The sequence below is a fragment of the Saimiri boliviensis genome, chromosome 2 (assembly GCF_048565385.1).
Source record: "Saimiri boliviensis isolate mSaiBol1 chromosome 2, mSaiBol1.pri, whole genome shotgun sequence".
Taxonomy (NCBI): Eukaryota; Metazoa; Chordata; class Mammalia; order Primates; family Cebidae; genus Saimiri; species Saimiri boliviensis.
In genome coordinates this window covers 41,997,777-42,025,774 of record NC_133450.1, presented here as the reverse complement: position 1 = coordinate 42,025,774, position 27,998 = coordinate 41,997,777, and the positions used below count along the sequence as shown (strand labels likewise).

The 27,998-nt window shown below is 36.7% G+C and overlaps 1 protein-coding gene and 1 pseudogene across 3 annotated transcripts in view; one reads left to right on the top strand and one right to left on the bottom strand.

Moving 5' to 3' along the window:
• HIF1A (hypoxia inducible factor 1 subunit alpha) overlaps positions 1-27,998 on the top strand; it is a 57,962-nt gene that overhangs the window by 16,674 nt on the left and 13,290 nt on the right. For 2 of the 3 annotated variants that reach the window (XM_010335137.3, XM_074393153.1), the window contains exons 2-8: positions 12,746-12,939; positions 13,566-13,711; positions 13,797-13,881; positions 19,052-19,164; positions 19,807-20,009; positions 25,601-25,707; positions 27,705-27,852. In XM_010335137.3, coding sequence (XP_010333439.1) covers positions 12,746-12,939; positions 13,566-13,711; positions 13,797-13,881; positions 19,052-19,164; positions 19,807-20,009; positions 25,601-25,707; positions 27,705-27,852 — 996 coding nt within the window. The remainder of the gene's footprint in view (positions 1-12,745; positions 12,940-13,565; positions 13,712-13,796; positions 13,882-19,051; positions 19,165-19,806; positions 20,010-25,600; positions 25,708-27,704; positions 27,853-27,998) is intronic. The other variant, XM_003924408.4, reaches the window with a different exon arrangement.
• Positions 7,253-7,939, bottom strand: LOC101045441 (transcription initiation factor TFIID subunit 13 pseudogene; annotated as a pseudogene).

Here is a 27,998-nt window from a genome sequence, read left to right as displayed (position 1 = left end):
AGGAAAGATTTTATTTCTGTCACTAGTCAGGAATATTCTGAAAACAAAAAGCACATTCTTTTTACAAACAATATTTCAAAACACATTAAGGTAAACACATGAAAAAGTATTAGCTACTTAATAAATTTAATTAACATGTAAATGAAAAATTTACACATTACTGCTATTTCGTATCGATTTCATTTTCAAAATGAACTCTCCAGTTTAAAACAGCGATACGTTTCCCCCTGTATTTTGCACTGCAGCATTAGAAAATCACATTTAAAATAAGCATTTTGGCGAGGTTATTGGAAGGTGAAAAATCCGTCTTTAATTATGGATATTTAAGAGAGGTGTTGCTGTGCCATTCAGATAATGATTTAAAACAAGAAATTTAGTTGCTTTGAAACATAAGTATATGCATTCTGAATGTTTTTCTTCAGAAACCATCTCTTTTTTTGAATTTCAAATTAATTATAAAATGCAGAATTTTCAAGATTTGAAAATTAGGTTAACATGAGAAACTGAAGATACTGAATTACATTGCCTATTCAGTCTGTACTTTAGGATATACAGTAGGATATACTTACCTTTACTAGAAAGAAATATGATGGTTCAAATTAGATTACACCTTCTTTCAGAGTTTTTTGACAAATGCAGATAGTGTCAGTTTGTGGTGAATTTTTGTTAAATTACAGAAAATTTGTGACCCTGACATCTTGAACTAGTTAATATTTTTAAACTTTGCTAATACTGTATATCACTGTATTCTGGTTTTATCTGTGCATCTATGAATTTTTTATGTGTAGCTACATGTGTTTATATTTATACATATACATTACACATAGAAGTGGATTCATAAATTTTTTGTATAGCCTGCTCTTTTCATATAATACTATATTGTAGCATCTAGTATAAACAAAGATTAATTTTTGTAGACTTTGCTTTTATCCTGAAATTTTATGGTGGCTGGTTTAATGGAAAGACAATTTCTGTGACTACTGTTTTGTCAGTTAGGTATTGACCCTGATAAGTACTGCTAGATAACAGTAAGCACTGTAAAAATACATTTGTTCCGTAACATAACCTCCATGGAGGTAGGGGCTTGGTCTGTTTTGTTTATTGCACCGTGTCCTGTTCTGGGAATAGTGTTAGGCTCATAAAAGTTGATCAAGAAATATTGGTTGAGTAAATCAATAACGTTCTCTAGCATATGGATATCCTAAAGGTTTATTTTTAAAGTTTATTGATTAGAATTAAAAATACATTTGCCCAGATAAAATAATAGATTGTTAGCTGTCTTGAAAATGTAATTTATATTTAATTTGAAATGTCAAGGTTTTGCTATTTTTTCCATTAAATAGAGATAGTGTTTTTAAAAATTAAATGTGAAGTTTTAAGTATTCTGGTTTTGCAACAATTGCCAGTGGGATTAGGTGTCAACTTAATGAAAACTTCATGACAGCACTTTCTTAAAAAAGACTGTGGAAACCAAAGTTAGTAAATGATTTTGGAAGACATAAAGATATTTAAATGTTCCTTTTTTTTTTTTTTTTTTGAGACAGCGTCTTGGTCTTTCTGGAGTGCAGTGGTGTGATCACAGCTCACTGCAGCCTTGAACTCCTGGGCTCAATCCTCCTGCCTCAGCCTCCCGAGAAGCTGGGACTAAAGGAGTGCACCACTATACCTGGCTAATAATTTCATTGGTTAAGAACATTAACTACAACTCATACATTTTCCTGACCACATTAGCTTAGGTCAAAACAGTAACAGTTATGAGTATAGATTAAAAAAATAAGGGAACTAATCTTAAACATGAACCTCTTTTCAGCAAATTAGTATTCTAGTTTATCAGCTCTTCCTTACACCTCTAAATCTCTTTCCTGGCAAGATCTCTTATTTACCTTGGTTTATGGTGATGCTATATTCATTGTTACACTGGTGGATGACTGTTTTAATTAGTAGCTGGGTTTTTTTTTTCCTTCAGGAAAATGACACTGCTGGCTCTGATGTTTACCCTACAGCTAATGCCTATGTTTGCCAATGTTCACATTTATTCCATGATTGATTTATTAACAGTTACTAAGCTGCTTTTCTGTGCCAGGAACTTGGCTAGATGAATAAATTGTTGTTTTTCTACACAAAATTAATTGTCATAATCAGATACTGTAGCATTTATTCTTGCAGAAATATACATTTATACTTCAACTGAGTGATCAAATCTCAACTTACTAATTCATACATTCAGCTAGCACATAATTGAATACTTCTTATGTGTCAGAAACTGTTATAGGTGCTTGGGATGTATCATTGAACAAAATAGACAAAAATCCCTGCCTTTCTGTAACTTACTTTCCAGTGTAGGTTTAGATTGGTGGGGTGAAAATAAAATAAGCAAGTAAGATACATACTTAGGTTTTATAAAAATAGAGCAGGACAAAAGGACCAAGATGGAGGCAGTAATCAGGGCATCTCAACTCAGTGAAGGTGAGACTGGGAAAAAGACTTGAAAAGGGTGGAAAAGCAAGCCTTATAGGTATTTAGCGTAGCAGTAGTCCAGCAAGGGGGACAACTAGTGCAAAGGCCCTAGGAGGCAGTGTGTTTGAAGTGTTTTAAGAACAGTAAGGAGACTAGTATGCCTAGAACAGAATGAGTAAAGGGGGCAAAGTGGTAGAAGATGAGATTAAAGAGGTAATGAAGCCACTGTGGTGGCCCATATGGACTATTGGAAGCGCTTTGGCTTTTACTCCGAATGAGGCAAACACCATTTTAAGCAGAGAGGAGTGATATGACTTGATTTCTTGTTAAAAGGATTAGTCTAGTTGCTGTTACAGGAAAAGACCAGGGGTGCAAAGAAACAGGGAGATAAAGAATATAAAGTTTTCACTGAAACTTATATCTAGTATGCTTGCTTATATTTGAAAATGCATATCCAGATAACTGTAGCAAATTCAAATAATATGTCTGGTTTATAGTACTAGCATTGATATGCTTCTTAATTATTATAATTGACATAATAATAGGAGCACTAATAAAGAACAAGTCAAGGATTCCCAAAAGAATGTTGAAAAGGCAGTCAGCTTTTCCTTTGCCTAAAATCAGTCATAGCAGATTTGGGCCAAATACTAACACCAGAGTCAAACTATGCATATCCCTACTACAAAGACACAGATGAATGTGTGACAGTTTCCTGCCCCCAAGAATCTTTAAGGGTTGTAGAGGAAGATTAATATGGCCAAATAACTAGAGTGATCAGTTTACCAGAGAGGGCCAGTTTTGGAAGACAGAAAAAAACAGAAACAAAATGATGTTTGAGTTAAATCTTTAAAAGTTTCTCTCAGGCCGGGCGCAGTGGCTCAAGCCTGTAATCCCAGCCCTTTGGGAGGCCGAGGCGGGTGGATCACGAGGTCGAGAGATCGAGACCATCCTGGTCAACATGGTGAAACCCCGTCTCTACTAAAAATACAAAAAACTAGCTGGGCGTGGTGGCGCGTGCCTGTAATCCCAGCTACTCAGGAAGCTGAGGCAGGAGAATTGCCTGAACCCAGGAGGCGGAGGTTGCGGTGAGCCGAGATCGCGCCATTGCACTCCAGCCTGGGTAACAAGAGCGAAACTCCGTCTCAAAAAAAAAAAAAAAAAAAAAAGTTTCTCTCATAAATTTACCAAGCCACATATTGGGAAGGGTACCCCGAGACAGAAGGAGTAGAGTAATTTAACTAGAAAGGAAATAGTATGGTGTTTTTGAATAACTACAATGTGTGGCTGAACAATGTGGGAAATGATGAGGATAGAGAGATGGGCAGGAAACGAGGTAAGGGAGGCTTCCTTTTAAAATAATTAGACCTTGTCCTGTGTACATTTAATAGGATTTTAATCAGAACATACAGTAATACCAGATTTCTTTACTTTGGAAGGATCTTTATGGTGGTGGCTCCAGAAAGAAATTAAAGCAGAGTAACAGTGGTTAGCAATAATGAACAGCTAGTAGTTCCCAAACCTATGTATCATATGCATCTTGGGAGTTTTTAAAAACTCCCATTTTGGAATCCTGACTTAAATCTACTGAATGAGAATTTACAGATTCAGATTCCTAGTGGGGCCTAGGAATTTGAAATGTTGAATGTCCTTCATGATGCAGCTGGACAAGCATTTGGGAATACAGCATTAGGTCACTATTTCAGTATGCTAAGGAGTGGGAGGCTATTTAAGCTCAAGGGCTATTCTGCTTCTCACTATACAGTATTTCCAGTACCTAGCACACTGCATGGTACTTGATAGATGTATCCTTTCTTCCACACCTCACCCTACACATCTCTTCATCTGTATCCTTAGTAATAGCCTCTGTAATAAACTGGTAAACACTTATCCTTGAGTTCTGTCAGCTGCTCCAGCAAAGATGGGTTTGTGAGACTCCCAACTTTAAATCTGTCGGTCAGAAGTTTCTGAGGCCTAGACTTGGAACTTATGTTGGGGAGAGGGGCAGTCTTGGGGACTGAGCCCTCAATCTGACACTTTCTCCAGGTAGATAGTGTTAGAATTGAATTGAAGGACACCCAACTGGTGTCCGCTGCAGAATTGATTGCTCACTTGGTGGTGGAGAGAACCCCTCCTCCGCCCATTTGGTTACAGAAGTTATCTTGTGTATTGTTGATTGCTGTGGTGTGGGAACAGAAGGGGAAAAAACTGTTGGAGGGTTTTTTCCCAAAACAATAAAGAGATTATTTAGATGTATAAAAATAGAATCAATGCAAATTAACTGAGCATATTGTGAAATATAGAGTAGAGCTGTGTATAAGGAGTAGATCTTAATGGCAGGCTGACACAAATTGAATGTTTGCTAGAACCTTCAAAAATCTAAGCTTCCCAAGTATGTGAAAACACTCAGGTTAGTAAACATTTTTAGGCAAACAGCAAAACAATGCTCAGAGCCATTTAAGGAAAAAGAACAGTAACTGAATTCTCTTACAGAAATGTGAGATGTTGTTATACTAAGTACTGATTGTATTATACTTTTTGTTTATTTGTTTAGTGGTGTTTCAGTTCCTAAAATTCCTTCAAATGTCCTGCAAAATACCAAGAACTTGGTGAATCTTCCTTTTGTTTTCCTGTGAAAAATGATGAAATTAAAAATCTTGAGAATTAGACCTTGAGGGTTACCTTCCGGTGTTTATACCACTATCATACAAAATTTTGGAGGACAAAACCCTTCCCACTTAAAAACCAGTCAGTCCCAGAAAATCACCTCACCTGAGACTGCATCATTGTATTATGTGCATTAGCTTTAGGTATGGATCTAAATGTTTTTAATATTTTAAAAACTTCAGCCTTTCTTCATTAATTTGGCTTAATACAAGTTAGAAGAACTTTAAAAATGAGTACAAACAAGGAAGTTGCTGTGACTGCCAAACATGTTGAGCAAGTAAAATACCAAAGTGTTGAACTTAGATATTGAAAGAGTTGCTCTGTACAAATAAAGTCTACTGGGAGTATATAGGAGAGACTGAATTACCATCTTTTGATTCTCTCCCCCTAATGATTGGCATTACCAGAAGGGGATACCTTGCTTTGAAGAGCTGCTGGACAGTAGAGCAGAGAGCATCTATCACCATTGGTAGGTGCCTTTCAGTTAGGACTTTGGATTTATTTTTAATTTTAATTTTTTAAATTTTTATTTATTTTTCAAGCATCAACCTGTTTAATTGTTCATACTTTATTCTTGTATCAGTAGGTTAAGAAAGTAAACTTTTCCCAAGCACTGATTTATAGATCATGTTTGTTAAGTGGCACACAAAAGTAAGTTTAATAAACAATAACATTCAGTGATCTACTTAAATGCGATTGTAATCCTTAATTTAAGCTAAGGGCAATAATTTAATATAATAGACTAAATACACACAAAACCTGTATATCCAGAACTACAAACATGGTTTCCATAGCCACATATGGTTTAGCCACAAAGGACACATTTCCACAATGAAGAAGTACTTACAAATATGTTAATAAAACACTAACGCAAATTTTTAACCTGCCATCAGCTTTTTAAGCAGTGCCATTCCTGCTACTGAAAGCATTTATTTTTAGAAGCTTGAATCTGATCTGGGAAAACGAGTTCTCCTAAAACTTAACAGGATGTTATAAGTCTGAAAAGGTTTTAACTCAAAAAGCCTCCCAACACAGCATTATTTACGTGAAACTTAGTTGCTTAAATAAAAATAATAACTTGGTTACCTGAAGAAAATGAAAACAAATTATCTTTTAAGAGAGATAAACATTCTTACAAAAAACTGTATTTTATCTTCTTCAAAAGAAATGCAAACGAGTTCATTATCTGTATTTATTTTTTTGAGACAGAGTCATTCACGCTCTATTGCCCAGGCTGAAGTCCAGTGATGCCATCTCGGCTCGCTGCAATCTCCACCTCCTGGGTTCAAGCAGTTCTGCCTCAGCCTCCCAAGTGGCTAGGATTACAAGTGCGTGCTACCATGTCTATCTAATTTTTGAATTTTTAGTAGAGGCAGAGTTTTGCTATATTGGTCAGGCTGGTCTAGAACTCCTAGCTTCAAGTGATCCACCTGCCTCGGCCTCCCAAAGTGCTAGGATTACAGGCGTGAGCCATAGTAGCCAGCCCAGTTCATTATCTTTAATAATAATTACCTTTAATAATGTTTAATAATAAACTAGACAGTAAACTAGTTGTTGTCTAAAAACTTTCAAATATATAAAGTACATGTCTGAGCTGTCAAGTCAAAAATGTTATTTAGATTTCACATACTAAACAGCTACAGTATAGCTTATAAGGGCATAAACATACCTAACACACTGCATTATTCTTTATAGATAGTCAAAAGTCAGAAGGTACTGCATGGTTTGCAAGGTACTTTGTCTTATGAGTGGTCATTAAAACTCAGTAAGTAATTCAAGTATGGTAATACAAAGGCAAGTAATTAAACGCACCAATATCACTCTAAAACTAAAGGCATAAAAATAAAGGCTGAGGCTGGGCTCAGTGGCTCAAATGCTTGTAATCCCAGCACTTTGGGAGGCTGAGGTGGGTGGATCACCTGAGATCAGGAGTTCGAGACCAGCCTGGCCAACATGGTGAAACCCCTTCTCTACTAAAAATACAAAAAATTAGCTGGGCATGGTGGTGTGTGCCCTGTAATCCCAGCTACTCAGGAGGCTGAGGCAGGAGAATTGCCTGAACCCAGGAGGCAGAGGTTGCGGTAAGCCGAGATCGCGCCATTGCATTCCAGCCTGGGTAACAAGAGCGAAACTCCGTCTCAAAAATAATAATAGTAATAATAAATAAAAATAAATAAATAAAGGCTGAAAACTTTGTGTTTCTCCATCTTTCATTTACATGGCTAGATATCAGAACCTTACTTTAGAAGTTGTTATATATGATATCCCCAGATGATAATTTTCAGAAACTATAAAAAGTGTCAAGATCCGTAGTTTGCTTCATCAAATGCTTTTCTAGCTTGTTTCAATTCTTCATTCATAGTAAGCAAGTCTTTAACCCTGGCAAACTTCCTTGGGTCCTTTCGAATCAAGAAGACGGTATCTTCAACTTGTACTCGACCTTGTCTTCCAATGAACATTGCCTTGTGAGTCATTTCAGTGATGAACTGTATGACAAGATCTTCAAGAATATCCACTGACTCAATATAAGGATTCTGGTCATCCCCAAAGGCATACATCATACATCACAATTCTTCAGAAAAAAGTCTGTTTCTTTTACCCTGTCCACCTTCTGCACCTCCTCCAATTTCTTCATTTTCTTCCTCAAAGGTAGGATCCTCTTCCTCATCTGCCATCCCACTAGCCCGCCAACCCACCAATTTTTTTTTTTTTTGGAGATGAGGTTTCACCGTGTTGGCCAGGCTGGTCTCAAACTCCTGACCTCAAGTGATCTGCCCACCTCGGCCCCCCAAAATGCTTGGATTACCGGTGTGAGCCACTGCACACAACCAAGATTTTGGATTTATAAGCAAACTCCAAGAAAGAGCTTGGTCCTGAGTTCCTCTGAATAGCTTAGGTCAAGTCCTAAATTCTGAAGCCAACCCCTGTAATTCCCTCTTTATATCTTTGGTATGTGAACTAGGCAAATTTCAAACTTTATAATAATAGCCTAGACTTAAGAATACTTGCCTTGGTAATTAGGATGAGTTTTTGGGAGACAGCATAGCCTAATGTTCATCACATGGACACCAGACTGCTTGAATGGAATACAGGTTCTACGGTTTATTAACGGAGTAACTTTGGGTAAGCTATTTAACTAGGGTCCTTATGTTTAACATGGTGATGATAATAAAGATGAAATTATAGGTGAAACATGTTTAGAATACCACTGTATACATAGTAAGCACCATGCATAGGTATTTGGATTTAAAAATACTGGCAAAGGCCAGGTTGGGTGGCTCACACCTATAATCCTAGCACTTTGGGAGGCCAACGCAGGAGGATCGCTTTAGCCCAGAAGTTCAAGACCAGTCTAGGCAACATGGATTCCATCTCTAAAAAAATTTAACAGAATTAGAATTAGCTGGGTATAGTAGCGTGTGAGGCTACGGTAGGGAGGGTGAGGATCACTTTAGCCCATTATTTTGAGGCTGCAGTGAGCTTATGATCATGCCACTGTACTCCAGCCTGGGTGACAGCAAGACTCCCTCTAAAATAAAATCAAAATAAAACTGCAGTCAAAAATGCCAACTGAAAAATGAACATGAACATTTTTTTTTTTTTGCATTTTTCTTGGGCCTAAGTAAGAAGTGCAAGGCAGTTAAAATGATGAGATAAAGTTCTTACCTATCAGCAGATCAGAAATTAATAAGCTTAAAAAGATGCATAATATATAATATTGCAGAGTGCATGGGGGAATTGATATACACATTCATGAACTGGCAGAGACAAAAATGGGCACAGAACCTTTTGGAAAGCTAATAATTTCAGTAGCATATTTTTTTATATCATGGAATTTCACTTTAGAACGTCAGTCCTGTAGAAATACTGACACAAGTGCAAAAACAACAAAACCCTCCTTGTTCCTTTAAGGTCAGAAAGAGTTATTTCACCAAATAATAGAATTGAGGTACATTTACTTTATTAGAAATAAATCTGATAATCTGCTAACATTTTGAATAGTTAGTTTAACTTCAGTTCTTGAAGTCCCATACCTTTACAATTAGGAATGCTAACAGGCTTTTTGTGCAACATTGAAAGATGAGTTTAAATCCCTGCAATTATTTTGTGTCCTTTTTAAAAATAATTTTTACTAACCTACAAAGCACCAAATATTTTGTTCTTAATCTGAAGAATAATAGACATTCTCTATAAAACAACCATTGCTTATTCATGAACTTTGTACACAAGAAGCTTAATAAGACAGTGGCTCAAAATTATTTTTCTAAATATATTTCCTATACAAAATAATTTCAAGGTATAATTGTTATTTTTGTGTCTCATACTGTATATTAAATAATAAGCATGTAAAAACTACAGTACCACAAAGATTCAGCTATTTTGATAGTAGTATACTCCAACATTAGTTCTAGAACAGTCATTGATATTGGTGAACAAACTTTTGAATGTACTGTTAGCTAAAATAGTACTTTATGCAGTAGCAGAACTTGACTTTATCTGTACTTAAAATAGATGCAATTTATAACATTTAGAGAAATACAGTGACCTTATTTACTTGCGGAAAATGTACTTATTTCCTTTTGATCTACACGTATTTTGTTGTGCAATGTAAGCAGTAAAACAAATAGTATAGGGTTCATATCTGTGGGACCTAGACCCCCTGGTCTAACAGAAATAATTCTTGGTCAATACTGTAATTCTGTGGTATAAGACTGATAAAATTAGCCTTCTTGTGACTACTAGACAGAAAGCTGGGCAGTTCAGGTGCTGAAACTCATAAGAATTTCGGAAGCTTTAGCTTTAAGTAACCTTTAAGTTTACTTAGAAATGTTATAAGACCTCCAGTAGTCAACATATGAAGGATATTATACAAATTTCTTCATTAAATATTTATTATAGATCCACTGATTGGTTTATGTCTAGACTCATTGTGTGATAAAGGACATAATGATTTTTATCACCTTCATCTAATACAGGATTTTCAAGTCTATATTAGTTGTTTTCTTGAAGATTGGTTTTCTTCCAAAATTCATTCTCATGTTCTTATTTTCAGTCTGCACTAGATTTTAAATATACTGTCCCTTAGACGCTTTTTCTAACCTCACATTTATAATGGATTTCTCTTAGATGCTTATTGCCACTCCTTGGACAGTCACTGCTATCTTCAAAGTTCTGGATAATACATGTATTTCAGAGGGCCTGGAGACATTCCATTACTATGGTTAGCTTGATCAGATACCCTTTAAAAGCACATAGCAGCTATTATAAGCTTTTCAATTTTTAATCAAGTGTTTCATTGGGTAGTCATTTATTGGTAGTTTACATCAGTTGAGTGGTTTAGAACAAATATAGTAAGTTTTTAGTAAAATTCTGACCACCTTGGCTAGGCACAATGGCTCAAGCCTGTAATTTGAGCCCTTTGTGAGGATGAGGCAGGAGGATTGCTTGAGCCTAGGAGTTTGAGACCAGCCTATGCAACAATGAATGCCTGGACTGATTGTGGCATTTGAACTAATATTCAGGTTTAACATGAGATAACTGATTATCATTCTATTTTGGAGGCTTTATTTGAACCAGATAGAAATCTACTTCCCATAGCTATCACTGCCTCTCACCTACCACTTTAAGCGGGTAGAGGAGGAAGTGAGGGAAATAGTTTTCGTTAAGGCCAGTAGGGACCTGCTAGACACCCCTCATCCTGAGAATACTGCATGGAACTCCATTATATACTGGAGTATTATTGCCATACATTGTAATTTTTTTTTGTTTTGTTTTACTCTTCTGCTTACACAGATCAAGTCATACATTTTTAAATTCAGATTGAAAACATTTACAGAGAACAATGCAGTGAAATGAAAAATGAAATTACAGACTGCTGGCATTTGCATTTTCATGTAGCCTCGGCGACTCATTTTTTTTTTTTTACAGTATAGCATTGAGAAAATCCTAGTTCATGTAACTAGTTATGGTTCATATAGATTCATATAACTAGTTATAAGTGATAATGGTGTAATGGTGTCACCATCTATCTAACCAGATGAAGATAATAGTTTTTAATAGCTCACCTTAAATTGCAAGGTACCCAAGTTAAATTGATCTAGATGCTTGAGTTGAAATTTTTGTATCAAAGTTCAGTTACTACAATAACATGCTTACATTCCTTGTTAAAGTATAAAAGTCCTACAGGCACACAAACTTGATAAGTGCTAAAACAAGTATCACTATTGTCACAATACAACTTGTGTTATATTATAACAAGAGTTATAACAGTTCCATATGCTGAGAACTGTGTCTGTTACTTGAGATTGCTGCTCCTGTGGTTGGATCTTTCAGATTTGCAAATCATTTGAAAGGAGAGATTTTAGGTAGAGACAATTACATACTTCATTCATGGGTGGTAAGGAGGATTAAGTGAAATAATGCAGCTAAAAGTCCTTATTTAGTATACTGTTCAATGGTCACTAAATTGTAATAGTTGTTTTTAACATTTGGCCAAGCACCAATTTAACAGGATTGAGTTGAGGGGCATAGGGGATCATGTGAGTGTTTGAAGTAGAAGCAGCATTCTTTATTAAGAAGAGAAACAGTTTGAAAAAGCCAAGACTTTGGAGTGAAAAAACACCTGAGTTCAAATCCTATTTGATACGTAATGGCTACTTTTAACCTTTTGAATGCCAGTTCCCTCATTTGTAAAATAGGGACAATATTTAACCTATATACAGGTTGTCCTGAGAGAATTAGGCACCTAGTACAGAATAATGTTAGCACATGGTAGCCTTTAATAAACTGTAGGTATTCAAGAAGCTCTTAGATGTCACTAGGCAGTTAAGCAAAGGAGGACAGCTTTGCTTGGTGTGCCAATGAAAATCTTTCTTCTTGGATGAGTTCCCTGAAAATATGTCATTGTATTGACACCTTTATCTTTGCTAACCTATCCCTTTAAATCCTGGGTATTGTGTGTGCCACAGCTTTTTATTCTTCCATATTCCTGCATTTATTTGGCACCTCTTGTGCTAGTAATAGATAAGAGGCTACTAAGGGAGGAGGCAAGTACACTGGCTTGTAGTTGCTAATATCATTTCCTATAGCTTATTGTCAGTGTTGTTCATGTGGTAAGGTAAAGAGTGAGAAAGTACTGGAGTCTAAAGAAACTTTAGTAGAAATCAGTTTGTTGCTATTACTGTTCTGCCTGCTAACAACTCCTATTTTCAAGTTATTATGTACAACTTTAGGTAGTTTCTCTAGCCTTAATCATGGTTTCTCTGTGTTGAGACTACTTTTGAATGACTATGAAGTACAGTCTTAGATATGCAGGCTACTTTCAAGTTTTTGCCAAAAATAAAAGCATACTCTCCATTTACACATGCTGGGGAGAAACACCTGCTTCCAAAAGGTTTAAAGCTTGGTTTGGGACTTCTTGTGAGAGTTCCTTATGTATGCAATAATCCAAAATTTATATAGTTGTCCTTTATAAAAGTACATTCACCTAGTAGACAAAACTCAATGTAATTTAATTAAATGGCATCTTCTAATCCTTCTGTGATGAGCAGAAATGTAGTTTTATTCAAGCTAAGGCAAACTTTTTCTGTCTCATGTTTTGTTTTGTTTTATTGTTGTTGTTAAGTAGGATAAGTTCTGAACGTCGAAAAGAAAAGTCTCGAGATGCAGCCAGATCTCGGCGAAGTAAAGAATCTGAAGTTTTTTATGAGCTTGCTCATCAGTTGCCACTTCCACATAATGTGAGCTCACATCTTGATAAGGCTTCTGTGATGAGACTTACCATCAGCTATTTGCGTGTGAGGAAACTTCTGGATGCTGGTGAGTTATTTTACAAGGGCATAAATAGTCCTGAAAATTAGAAATTAGAAGTAAATAGAAATTATTTTTAGGGGGTGGTCACAATGTTTTAATTTTGTATACCTCATTATGTTGTGATATGTACACTTTTAAAATTTTTTCTATAATTCTTGCCATTTTTATCAAACTTCACTTTTTTCTCATCAGTTATTCTTTGAAGTAATCATTCTTTTTGCATTGTAATTTGTTTTACTTTATTCTTTTAAACATACTCTGAATTCTTTTCTATTTTAACATCCTTTTTATTACCTCCTTTTAAAGCTTTAGTCAGGAATTTTAAAGATACTGGGTTTTTTTTGTTTTTTTAATTTTTCTTTTTCTCCTGTCCCATCTACCTTTCTTTCTTTCTTTAAAAAATATGACTCCTCTTCTCCGATGGTTTACCTTGCTACATTACTTTAAATAATCATGAAAAGCGTGGGCACATCTGATTATAGTCTTTCTAGCTTCTTTCTTTGACTGTTCTCTGTTTAAATGGCTGTATATGTTAAATAAAGTATCTGTGAGAAAACCATAAAAACATCTAAATATTATATCATTTAAGTATAACTTTTTAACTAATTTTCCTTTTCTTGTGCCCTTTTTAGGTGATTTGGATATTGAAGATGAAATGAAAGCACAAATGAATTGCTTTTATTTGAAAGCCTTGGATGGTTTTGTTATGGTTCTCACAGATGATGGTGACATGATTTACATTTCTGATAATGTGAACAAATACATGGGATTAACTCAGGTAAAATGCACACATATTAGGAGCCTTTCTATATGTTTTTGTGATTTTATGATACAATCCTAATTTTTTTTTAATGTGTTTACAGTTTGAACTCACTGGACATAGTGTGTTTGATTTTACTCATCCATGTGACCATGAGGAAATGAGAGAAATGCTTACACACAGAAATGGTAAGAAAAGTCTGTTGTTTGATTTAATGTGACAGGTGGTTTTACATAATCAGATACTATTGCTAATTATTAAATTTTGCTATTTTACTTACCTAAGGCAAAATGTTATTTCATGTTTAATAAAATGTTACGTCTATTCTTCATTAAAACTGTTATTCTAGTTTTTAGGAATTTGATTTTGAAAGCCCACCTAATTGCATAAATAATTGTGTATGTGAGAGACATAAAATAGAAAAATAAATAACAATCAGGACCAAGAGAGTTATAAATAACCTTTTTTTTTTTTTAGATGGAGTTTCACTCTGTTGTCCAGGCTGATGTGCAGTGGCATGATCACAGCTCACTGTAGCCTTGACTGCTAGGGCTCAAGTGATTCACCCACCTCAGTCTCCCAAGTAACTGGGACCACAGACGTGTGCCACCATGCCCAGCTAATTTTTAAAAAATCATCTGTAGAGAATAAGTCTCACTATGCTGCCCAGGCTGGTCTTGAACTACTAGACTCAAGCCATCCTCCCACCTTGGCCTCCCAAAGTGTTGGGATTACAGGCATGAGCCACCATGCCCAGGCTGGTCTTGAACTCCTGGACTCAAGTGATCCCCCTGGCTCAGTCTCCCAAAGTGCTAGAATTAGCCTGTAATTGTAGCACTTTGGGAGACTGAGCCAAGAGGATCTCCACGAGGTAGAGTTAAAAATTAAAATACACCATTAAGGCAAGGAGAAATTATAATACCAAGGGCAGATAATAGGATTTTAGACAGTCATTAAAGTTGAGGTGCCAGTTTGAGGTCTGAGGCCCAAGAGAAAAAGTTCACCAGAATTTTAAGACAAATAACTGCTTATTGACTTCTTAGGATGTTCTCAATAATTTGAGACTGTGTAGTTTGATTACAAAGTTATTACATTGTGGATGCCCACATATTAACAAAAATAGACAGTAAGACTTTTAATTCTTAGGAATGAATTGTTAAAAATAATCAAGTGTGCTGGGCGTGGTGCCTCACGCCTGTAATCCCAGCACTTTGGGAGGCCAAGGTAGGTGGATCACGAGGTCAAGAGATTGAGACCATCCTGGCCAACATGGTGAAATCCCGTCTCTACTAAAAAATACAAAACTTAGGTGGGCATGGTGGCACACACCTGTAGTCCCAGCTACTTGGGAGGCTGAGGCAGGAGAATCTCTGGAACCCAGGAGGCGGAGGCTGCAGTGAGCCAGGATCACGCCACTGCACTCCAGCCTGGCATCTGGCGACAGAGCGAGACTCCGTCTTAAAAAAAAAAGAAAATAAGTGTTCCGAGATTTTTGGAAAGTACCTCTTGAATTAAGAAAAACAAGGTCCACATTTCTGTCTTTTTAAACAGTGTATACTGATCTGTAATTATTAAAAATAATCATGTGTTCCAAGATTTTTGGAAAGTACCTCTTCAATTACAAAAACAATTTCAAGAAAGTCTTTCCACATTTGTGCCATCTTAAACAGCATATATTGATCATAATTGAAGTTTTCTTCATGTTGGGAAGTTACCACAAGGAAAATTTCTTATGTTCTGCTGTTGTTGTTGCTCTCCAATTTAAGTGCATAAGTTTGTTTGCTTCTATATTATACAACCTTAAATTTACTTTTTGCATAACTAAGGTTTCCTTTTTCATCTCATTTACAATAATAATAGATAACCTCCATTGAGAGAAAACTCTGTGCCAGGACACTGTTCTTCCCATTTTATATGCCTTTACCTCCTTTATTTCTCACAACAACCCTGTGAAATTAACTGTTACAATTTCTATTTTACCAGGAAAATGAGGCACAGAGTTACTAAGTAACTTGCCCAACATTATTTGGTTAGTAAATGACAAAGCTTGGGCTGAACTAGCTTCAGAGTCCACACTCATTAGCTCTTTGGAGCTCTTTTCATATTTTTGAATTCTCAGTACATTTTACTGTCTTTTTTTCACCATGTCAGCAGGACCTGTCTCCTGTTTTAAAATTCAATATTTTGTTGTTACTGTTAATTTGGAAAATAGATGCATACTTTTGAGAATTCTGTATAAAGGAGGAGTAAATATGCTTTGGATCTAAGTGGCTTGTCAATGAGTTTAATACATGAGTTCCATTGTGCAGAGTTGAGGTTTATATTGACTGCTCAGTGCTTTCCTGGGGCTAGACTATAAATGGATGGATATTAAGAAATCTTGTTTTGATTTGGTAATGATGTTAATGCATTATTCCAAATCAGATAGTCTTAATATAGTTTAAATATATATGTTGAACCAAATGTTTTTTTTTAAAGCACACAAACATTTTTGAAATCATTCCTAATGTGGTTAATGAAGTATTGATGTTCCATTGGGAAACTAAAAGGTAGAGACAGGTTTTCTCTGTGGTAGCCGTAATGGTCTTAATCTGACCTTGTGATCCGCCTGCCTTGACCTCCCAATGTGTTGGGATTACAGGCGTGAGCCGTCGTGCCCAGCCTACCTTGATTTTTAATTAATCTACAGATCCCCATTCAAAGGCCTTGGGTTTCTTTCAAAGGTCAATATAATTGAAGCATAGATTATGAAAGAATGAACATACCCAAAGGATTTTGCATGTGAATCTTTATTGCCACTGCCACAACCATCACCACCTACACACATACACACACACACACACACACACACACACACTCTCTCTCTCTCTCCCCCTCTCTCTCCTCTCTCTCTTCCCCTCTCTCTCTCTCTCTCTCTCTCTCCTCCTCCTCCCCCCCCCTTTCTCTTCCTCTCTCCCTCTCTCCCTGTCTCCCTCTCTCTCTCACTCTCATGGCATCTTTTGAAAATATACTCTTGAGTCATTCCAGGGCGGGCAAATTAATTCAATTCTTATCTAAGTAAACCCAAATGGCCTGCATCAGCACCAGGACTGCTCATCTTTCCTAGTTTCATTAAATGAGTATGAGCTGGAATTCATCTTGTTCCTCAAGAGTCCAGCATTTCTAGCTAACAATGCCTAAATTTAAACTTACTCTTGTTTCTTTTCTACTTGACGGTGTTCTTTCAATATACTGGCATTAAAATTTCCAGATTTTATTTTTCTCCTGTCTTATTTCTATCAGTTTTCAAATGTATTAATATTCTACCTCTTCATTTGTCTTTTGCCACCATTCTTTTCACTTATATTGCTGCTGCTGGCTCAGCCCTCTATAATTCTAACATATATTGCTGCTAAATTAATTTTCTTTAAGTTACTGATTGTGCTTCCCAATTCAGAATTTTTTAAAGCCCTTGTTGAATATTTTAGGCAGGACTCCATGTGGACATCCACAGCCCTCTGTAGTACAGCCCTAACCTTCCCTTCTAGCTTTGCCTTATTACTCTTCTACGTGTATTTTATGTTATGGACAAACTGTACTATACGTTGCTCTTACTTTTCCTTCCACTGTGCTTTTCATTCTCTTCCTTCTCACCCATCTCTACTTACTGACATTCTATGTCTCTTTTTCTAAGCAGGACTTCTAGATTCCCCCAACTAGAAGTTATCTTCTAAGCCCTCCTCCTTTAAAGCATATAAGTCTCAAGTACTGACTCTGCATTGTGTTTCTGTTGACGTTACTGTATCTACTATATCTACTACATTTTTAACTTCTTCAGGAAAGGCAGTGTGTCTTACTCACCTTTGTATTGCCTGCAATATCTAGTCCAGGTTCTGAATAATGAATATTTTTGTATGTGTTTTGAAGCACTCTGACCAATGAAGATAAGAAAGATGAATACTGAAGATTGATAAGAAATATAAGAATATTGATAAGAAATATGAATGAATATGAATATTGAAATATGAAATATATTTCTTAATAAGAAATCAAGATGCTATTTTCTTGTTGGGTTTTCTTTTTTTTTGATACAGTGTCTCACTCTGTCACTCATGTTGGAGTGCAGTGGTGCACTCTCAGTTCACTGCAACCTGTGCCTCCCAGGTTCAAGTGATTTTCATGCCTGAGTCTTCTGAATACTGGGATTATTGGTATGCACTACCACACCTGGCTAGTATTTATATTTTTAGTAGAGACAGGATTTTGCCACAGTGGCCAGCCTGGTCTCAAACTTCTGGCCTCAAGTGATCTTCCCGATCTTCCTGTCTCAGTCTCCCAAAATGCTGGGATTATAAGCATGAACTACTATACTCAGCAAGATTCTATTTCCTTAGTCGCCTAAATATGATCTCATTTTTTAGTAATAGGAGGTTTGGAATAGGAGTGAATAGACTTGACTTAATTCTGACTTTGCTTTATTTCTGCATCTTTTTTTTTTTTTTTTTTTTAGATGAATTTTCACTCTGTCACCCAGGCTAGAGTGCAGTGGCACAGTCTCAGCTCACTGCAGCCTCCACCTCCCAGGTTCAAGTGATTCCCCTGCTTCCATATCCCAAGTAGCTGGAATTACAGGTGCCCACTCCCATGCCCAGCTAATTTTTGTATTTTTAGTAGAGATGGGGTTTCACCATATTGACCAGGCTGGTCTTGAACTCCTGACCTCAAGTGATTGTCCTTCCTCAGCTTCCCAAAGTGCTGGGATTATAGGCCTGAGCCACTGTGACCGGCCTATTTCTGTAGCTTTTGATAAGTCATTTGATCTGTTGTTGGTGTTTTCTCGTAATAACAGAGTAGAAATAATTTCCTGTCTTGTTTACTAGGTAAATTAAGGTGGAAAAAGTAAGACATGTAAAAACGTTATTTGCTGTTAAAAAAGAAAGTTGCTGTTTAAAAGGTTCTATAAATACATAGAATGCTTATTAGAAATCGAGCAAACACATTCAGGAAATGATAGGAAGAGTTTACTGAAGTTCTTTGTTTAGGCATTCTTGTGTACCAATAACACAGTTATAGAGCAAACTCATACCATTTTTATATTTCTTTGTAGTTTGACTAAGCTTACTGGCTTGAATGATTAACTGTTATCCCAAATATGGATTATCTTTCAGCCAACTCAGAGAATCACTGCTACTGAGTAGTGTATGTCAGATCTCATGGGTGTGCTGAAGTGGGTAAAAGGGGAATGAATTACTGTGTTCATGCTGAGACTTTTAATTGAACAGGTATTCAGTTGATCTAGGTGCTGGGTACTTTGCTACTTACATTGTAACAAATTTGTATATTTACTTGTTTTAAAACTTTATTTCATGCTTTCATTAGGCCCTGTGAAAAAGGGTAAAGAACAAAACACACAGCGAAGCTTTTTTCTCAGAATGAAGTGTACTTTAACTAGCCGAGGGAGAACTATGAACATCAAGTCTGCAACATGGAAGGTAAGTGAAAATGATTTGTGATTGATGATGCACTTTATTTATACATAGACATTATAGTATTAAGATAACTTTAGAACTGTGAGGGAAAGTTTACAGTTCCTTGGTGTTTATATATGTAACATTTATACTTTCAGCTGATTTGCATGTGATCTCCAAAATCCAGAACCATATAGTAATTTGCCAATTTGAGGCACAAACTTAAATTATGTGAATTGTGGCACTGGTGTACCAGCCTTACCTAATCAGTTGGCTTTGCCAACCACCCAATATTTGAATCCTGATAGGGCCTAATTTTCTATTAATCATTGTTTTGTGTCTTTGTTCAGTGTTAAAACATAGTCATCAGAGCAAGAAATAACTATCAAACAGCCAGATGATGAGATGAATGAAAAGGCAGCCTAGGCTTTATCCGAGGGGAATTTTTTAAAGAGTAATTTATAGGACCTGGGCAGGAAGTAGGTCATGGGTGGTATCGTAGGAAAAACATTTATTGATTTTCAAAAACAAGGTTAACTCACCAGCAACAGTAAAATTTATCAAAGCCTACTGGCCATATCAGACTCAACTGTTCATCTCTGCTTTTTTCCCCCAGCATTGTAAATATATTTTTTATAAATGTTTTGTTTTCTTCTTCATACACAGGTATTACACTGTACAGGCCATATTCATGTATATGATACCAACAGTAACCAACCTCAGTGTGGGTATAAGAAACCGCCTATGACCTGTTTGGTGCTGATTTGTGAACCCATTCCTCACCCATCAAATATTGAAATTCCTTTAGATAGCAAGACTTTTCTCAGTCGACACAGCCTGGATATGAAATTTTCTTATTGTGATGAAAGGTAAATTAGATCTAAAATGTGAATTTGAAATTTTTAATTAGTCTACAGCATTATTGAATATTCACCGTAGTAAAGATTTAATGTTGGCCATGCGTGGTGGCTCACACCTGTAATCCCAGCACTTTGGGAGGCTGAGGAGGGTAAATCACTTGAAGTCAGGAGTTTGATACCAGCCTGGCCAATATGGTGAAACCCTGTCTCTACTAAAAATACAAATATTAGTTGGGCATGGTGGCAGGCATTATTCGGGAGGCTGAGGCAGGAGAATCACTTAAACCTGGGAAGTAGAGGTTGCAGTGAACCGAGATTTCACCACCACACTCCAGCCTAGACAACAGAGTGAGACTTCACCTCAAAAAAAAAAAAAAAAAAAAAAAAACTCAGTTTTAAACTATGCTTTCCACTAAATTGAACAGAATGATACATCCTAGAACTTACTAATATTAGATTAACTTTGTAAATTAATTCAGCCACATTTATTGAACACTTAACTCTGTACTATGAACACTTACTTAACTAAGTGCTATGCAGAAATTAAGATTAGTCTTTTTTTCCCCCAATAGGGGCTCTGCTTAAAAAGAGAATTTCAAAGACATACAGCGTATATTTTGAGCAAAGATAGATTACCTTCGGTTGGGGACTAGAAAGCCAAGTGTTTGTACATCTCTTCATCCTACGTATCTTCCCTGAAAAGCTTCAACCTTGCCCATGGTTTCTATCGCTATTTCCCACATTTCTTTTTGTAACTAATTCTATTTAATGCCAACTTAATATTTGTATCTGGATATTCTTCTGTATTGTAAACTAAATATTTCTGTAATTGAACTGTACCACTACTGCCCCCAAACAACATCATCAAAAACTATAACACATCGTAGTTAATACACCACCATGTACACGTGACTCCAGCAAAACTTTGGAAGTCATCCTTAACTTTTCTTTTACCTTCATTTTCTATGTATAGTTGATCTATAAATCTCACAGATTTACTATCTACATTTATCTCTTGATCCATTTCCTCCTTTCCATCCTTGCACGCCTGCCACTGAATTCATTAGCTCATTATTACCTTTGACTTGAGTTGTTGGCTTAGCTGCCTTTTTGCCAACAGATTTGTACCCTTGTAATCTTTTATCCAAGTTGCCAGAAAGTGGGTGTCCTAATGTGAAAATCAGATCATGTCATTCTCTTGTTAAAAATGCCTCAAATGCTTCCCTTCATCTTTGCACACAAAATTGTTTATAAAAATAATAGATGAGGGAAGTAAATTTTCATTTATAAAAAAAAGATGTGCATTTTAAAAGACTGAAAGACAAATAGACCTACACAATAAAATCTAAACTTAACATGGCAAAAAAACATATTTATAGTCTGGTCCTTGCCAACTTTTCCATATTAATCAGGAGGAAGGGTCACCACTTATTCTGATGGGGCCCCCACCACCCTATAGCTAGAAAGCTCTCCATGCTGTTTTAATGTCTTAATGCAGGGGTCCCCAACCCCCAGTACTGGTCCACGGTCTGTTAGGACCCCAGCTGCATAGCAGGTGAGTGGTGATGAGCATTCCTGCCTGAGCTACGCCTCCTGTCAGATCAGAGGCAGCATTAGATTCTTACGGGAGTGGAAAACCATTGTGAACTGTACACGAGGGATCTAGTTTGTGCACCCTTTGTGAAAACCTAACTCAACTAGTGCCTGATGATCTGAGGTGGAACAGTTTCATCCTGAAACTGTTCCATCCCCATCCCTGGAACAGGTGTCTTCCACGACCGGTCCCTGGTGCCAAAAAGGTTGGGGACCACTTTTTTAGTGCCTTTGCACTACTTTCTTTCCTATTCTGTAATAAAGTTTTCTTCACTTCCTAACACATACTTACCTTCCAAGAGCGTCTACTCCTTTGTAGAGCTTTCCTTGTTCCTTCCAAAAGAAACTGCACTGTTCCTTATACATACCTTTTGTAGCATATACTCTACTATTGTAGTGCTTTTCTCATTTTTTACTGTAAGGCTATATAATACAGTAGCTGAAGGGGGCATAGGTTCTGTAGCCTGACTGCCAAATCCTGGCTTCGCTGCCTATATCCAAATGATCTTGGACATATTAGTTCTTATCTGTGAGCATCAGTTTCTTCTTAATATTAACTTGAAGATGTTATGAGAAAACCAATTTTCAGCACTTAATATAAAGTAGACAAGAAACCCCCACACCATTGGACAAGGAAATATGACAGAGCAATGTCTTTGGAATCACATAATGTTAGATTCACTCATGGCTTGCATCTCTGATACTTATAATGTGGCCCTTGCCTTGGTACTTAACTATTGTAAAACTCACATTCCTTATCTATAAAATAAGAATCGTGGCTGGGTGCAATGGCTCATGCCTGTAATCTCAGCACTGTAGGAGGCCAAAGCAGGCAGATCACCTGAGGTCCTGAGTTTGAGACCAGCCTGGCCAACATGGTAAAACCCCATCTCTATTAAAAATAAAAAATTAGCAGGGTGTGGTGGCACATGTCTGTCATCCCAGCTACTCAGGAGGCTGAGGCAGGAGAATTGCTTGAACCTGGGATGCAGAGGTAACCGTGAGCAGAGATCATGCCACTGCACCCCAGCCTGGGAGTTCATACCTCAGAAGGCTGTTGTAAGGATTAAAGGAGTCTACTGAGTGCCTAGGGCACACAGTTAATGCTTCACTACTGGTGTCAACTTTAAGAAAATGAATATAGAAAAGCTAAGTACTATTTTAAGGTGTTTACTGCCAGTATTCATATCAATGTGTGATGGAACAGAGATGTCCATCCAATTTTGAGGAGTTTTTTTTTTACTTTTTGAAAACTTAAGGTAACAAAGGTAGAGGTGGGGGCCAGGGAGAAAGGAAGGTAATGGAGCAAAAATGAGAAAGGGAGTAGCGTTCCCCTCTAGTTATAACAGAAAATTAGCGAAATGATCATGATGGGAGTTAACAGTAAAGATAGCCAGCTTATAGATGAACCAAGACAGTTTTTTTGTTTTGTTTTGTTTTGTTTCGTTTTTGTTTTGAGACATAGTCTGGCTCTGTCGCCCAGGCTGGAGTGCAGTGGTGCCATCTGGGCTCACTGCAACCTCCACCTCCCAGATTCAAGCAATTCTTCTGCCTCAGCCTCCTGAGTAGCTGCAACTACAGGCGTGCACCACCACACCTGGCTAATTTTTGTATTTTTAGTAGAGATGCGGTATCATCATATCAACCAGTCTGGTCTTGAACTCCTGACCTCATGGTCTACCCACCTTGGCTTCCCAAAGTGCTGGCATTACAGGCCTGAGCCACCAAGCGCAGCTTAGATCAACCAAGACAGTTTTGAGTTTGACCAGCAGACTGTTACTTTCTGGTTTAGAGCGCTTATACAGGAACTTCTCACATCTATAACTCCTGAGAACAAAGCTGTTCAATTTTGGTCAATTTTAAGAAATTTTGCTCAATTTTAAGAAAGTCTAACATACCAAACTCCTAAAATCCAAAATATTCTGCAAATAGCTGCTATTTACTGTACTGAGTAATAATTCATTTAAAATTATTTGAGTATCTACTGTGTTTATGGTACTAAAGTAGAAATGAAGACGAACAGTTCTGCCTCAGAACACATTGAGTGGTATACTGCTTTAGATCACAGGTTTCCTAGTCCATTAAAAACACTTTTTGATCATATTTTCTGGACACTCCCACCCCTTTGGTACAGGATAGAACCTATTTAATTCTCTAAAGTTATATTAACTTCACCTTTCTTGCTTCAGTATGTATAAAATTGACCTTCAGGGAAAGCATATATAGTATATCTTTTACTTCTTGGCATCTCTTAGTGATAGCCATAACTCAAATTGAGAAGCACTGATTGACATCAGATTAAATCAGAGCTTCCTACGACAATATAAGCAAGATTCTGATTAATCTGATGCCCCTACCTACTTCTTCAGCATTATCTGATCTGTCTCCGCTAACCATATTATAGAATCTTTGTTACCTGCACCATGTTAAGCATTTTTTAACATCTTTTGCTTATACTGTACCTCTTCCCTGAAAGTGGTTTTGCCTTTCCTTTGTCTCTCTCTAGTCATAAGTCTTCTATAAGAGGCTGTTCCTCATTCTACCAATCCTTTGCATGGATGGGATTGATTTCTCTGATTCCTGAAACAGATTCTCATCACTGTATTTATCTTACTATTTCCTAAGTAGTACCAGTACATCTACTGCAAAATTAGCCATGTGTTCAGTTTTGTCTTAGCATTTTCATGCCTAGAATGATGCCAGGCACACATAGGCATATTAAGATTTGAATAGTGAAAAAGTTTTTAATTCCATGGGAATTTTATTTAAATAGAAAAATATAAGACCAATTAAAATTATTTTTTAAAGCATGGTTTCAAGAAATATGACTGATTTTGTTTAAAAACAAGTTTTCCTTTATAATGCTGCCACCTGGTGTTGCTGTGTTTACAGATGTCCCTTTGTAAAGAATCAAGGTTTTGAGTTGAGTTTGGTTTGGTTTTTGGCAAATCAGCTTTTCATTTATGTATTTGTTTTGCAATAAACTATGGAAGATCTGCCTTTAAGTATAAGAACACAAGCAGTATTACTTTTATACCTTTATAGAATATCTTGCCTATGTCCTTCCTGTAGTTAGGTGGGGTTTTATGACATAAAGCATGTTACATAAGGTTTGCTTGCACCTCAGTAAGAAAGTCCTCTGAAATCTAAAGGCTGAGAATCTAGAAGTTTAACTTACGTTTCCTCCTAGAAAGACTTCAGATGAGAGTATTTCTGTTCAGAATGGTATAAGAAGATAGCTTTCTCTTTCTCATGTCATAGTTGCCATTTCACACTGGTTACAGAGAGTAAGATCTAGTCTGTGTCCTAAATAAAGGTATAAAGTGTCTGCCAGTGAGCTAGATAGAGTAACTAGATTGTCTTCCAGTCTATTTTCATTTGAAATAATGTTTTATATGAAATTATTCCTATAATTTCATGTGATGTCAAAAACTAACTACAAGAGCATCTTCTAAAACCAACATAATTCCTTTAGTTCCCATTTAGTCTAGATACTCTTTGGTTGATATTAGAATTGTGTAGTGGCTATTGATCTCCCAAAGTCAGGCATTCCCTAGGGGCTTAACAGCTACTCCATAAAGAATTTGGCTTTATGAAAAAATAATGTTATAGATTTTATCTGCATTTTAAACTGTCAGTGACTACTTTTACAACTTTTACCGTTTAATTTAGTAGTACTTCTTGTCTGTTTATTAATACCCTGCCTTGTTACCAAAAGTATGTATAATGAGATGTGATAAAAATAGGTAGTAAGTTTAGGTGAAGAGGATAAAAGAGTTAAATAGCCAGATGAACCTAGAAGACTTAAAGAAATGTGTGGTGTTGCATTTAATAACCGTAGAGCTACTAAAGGTGAGGTGTAAATTTATTGTAAGCAAAGGCGGATGCTCTTTATTTTTGAAAATTCACTTGCCCGTAAGATGGATGCCTATCAGTTAACTTGGGAGAAGAAAAATTTTTATCAGTGTCTCCCTTTTTTTCTTAAATCTTGTATTTTTTACCAACAGAATTACCGAATTGATGGGATATGAGCCAGAAGAACTTTTAGGCCGCTCAATTTACGAATATTACCATGCTTTAGACTCTGATCATCTGACCAAAACTCATCATGATAGTAAGTACAATGGAAGAACTCAAGAGATACTCTTAATTATTTAACTGTTGGAACCTCTGTACAGTTTGGCTACCCATCTAATTATCTGGTTAAAATGTACCAGTCTTCCTAGACAAAATGTGTTAACAGGCCTATTCAGTAGAGATCTTTACCATTTTATGTTCTGTATTTGTTGCAACAAATATCAGTAAAAATAGAATCATTTAATCACAGATGAAACTTCCTGACATTTTAAATACAAAGACTTTTGAAAAACCAAATATTATATAATAGAGTATTGAATAGCATAATTTTCAGAATTCACATAAATACTCAAAAGGGTGTTTGGTATATAATAGGCACTTAGAAAATATTTGTACAATCAATGAATGTGAAGGTGATGGACATCATGCACATGTGGTAATAAGTATCATTTTAAAAAAATTTTAATAGGTACATAGGTATGTATATTTTTAGGTTACATGAAATATTTTGATACAGGCATGCAATGCGATTTATAAGGATAAATGGAGTACCTAACACCTGAAACATTATTTTATGTGATAAACAATCCAATTATACTCTTGGTTATTTAATTAATTTATTTTATTTCATTTTATTTTTTTCTTTTGAGATAGGATCTCACTCTGTCACCCAGGCTGGAGCGCAGTGGCGTGATCTCGGCTGACTGCAACTTCTACCTCCTGGGTTCAAGAGATTCTTCTGCCTCAGCCTCTCAAGTAGCTGGGATCACAGGCATGCGCCACCACACCTGGCTAATTTCTGTATTTTTAGTAGAGATGTGGTTTCACCATGTTGGCCAGGATGGTTTTGAACTTCTGACCTCAAGTGATCCACCCACCTTGGCCTCCCAAAGTGCTGGGATTATAGATGTGAGCCACTGTACCTGCCCATAAAAATGAGTCCTTCAGGCCGGGCGCGGTGGCTCAAGCCTGTAATCCCAGCCCTTTGGGAGGCCGAGGCGGGTGGATCACGAGGTCGAGAGATCGAGACCGTCCTGGTCAACATGGTGAAACCCCGTCTCTACTAAAAACACAAAACATTAGCTGGGCATGGTGGTGCGTGCCTGTAATCCCAGCTACTTAGGAGGCTGAGGCAGGAGAATTGCCTGAGCCCAGGAGGCGGAGGTTGCAGTGAGCCGAGATCGCGCCATTGCACTCCAGCCTGGGTAACAAGAGCGAAACTCTGTCTCAAAAAAAAAAAAAAAAAAAGAGTCCTTCATAATCTAAGCTTGAATTACACTTACCTTTGAAAGAAACCCAAGACCTTTGAATGGGGACCTGTAGATTAATTTAAACATCAAGGTAGGCTGGGTGCAGTGGTTCATGCCTGTAATCCCAGCACTTTGGGAGGCTGAGGCGGGTGGATCATGAGGTCAGGAGATTGAGACCATCCTGGCTAACATGGTGCAACCCCATCACTACTAAAAATACAAATAATTAGCCGGGCATAGTGGCACATACCTGTAATCTCAGCTACTCAGGAGGCTGAGGCAGGAGAACCGCTTGAACCCAGAAGGCAGAGGTTGCAGTGAGCCGAGATAGCACCACTGCCCTCCAGCCTGGGCGACAAGAGCAAAACAACTCCATCTCAAAAAAAAAAAAAAAAAAGCATCTTTGGTTATCTGGAAACTGTAATCAGAATTTAAAGTTACAGAATCACCATTTCTTGAAAAAGGTTATTGATTATTCTCTTAATCTGACATATTCAACCTAAATCATTAAAGGAATTTCAGTCGCTGAAGATTGTGTACTCATGAACTCTTCACTTAGCTCATTGGCAACAAAGAAGTTTTATTTAGAGGGTTTGAAAAAGGAAATGGGTATATTTTCAGCTATTCTGTGACACACTATCTCAATTTAAGCAGTTAAAACTGATTCCACGAAACACACATCTGTTTTCTAAAACAATGATCAACATTCAGTATCTGTTCATTTAATTGAAAAGTCAAAGGGACAGTATTTTCTCTGCATGATTCTTTTTTATTTTCCCCCTAGTGTTTACTAAAGGACAAGTCACCACAGGACAGTACAGGATGCTTGCCAAAAGAGGTGGATATGTCTGGGTTGAAACTCAAGCAACTGTCATATACAACACCAAGAACTCTCAACCACAGTGCATTGTGTGTGTAAATTATGTTGTGAGGTAAGTTTGAGAAATAAACATTTTTGGGAAACAAATAGTAATTCTTTTTGGATACTCTGTTCATTTATAGGAAGATAAGATTATAAATATTAACTAAATTTTATTTTACTTTCACATTTCTACCAAATTATTATTTTCTGTACTTT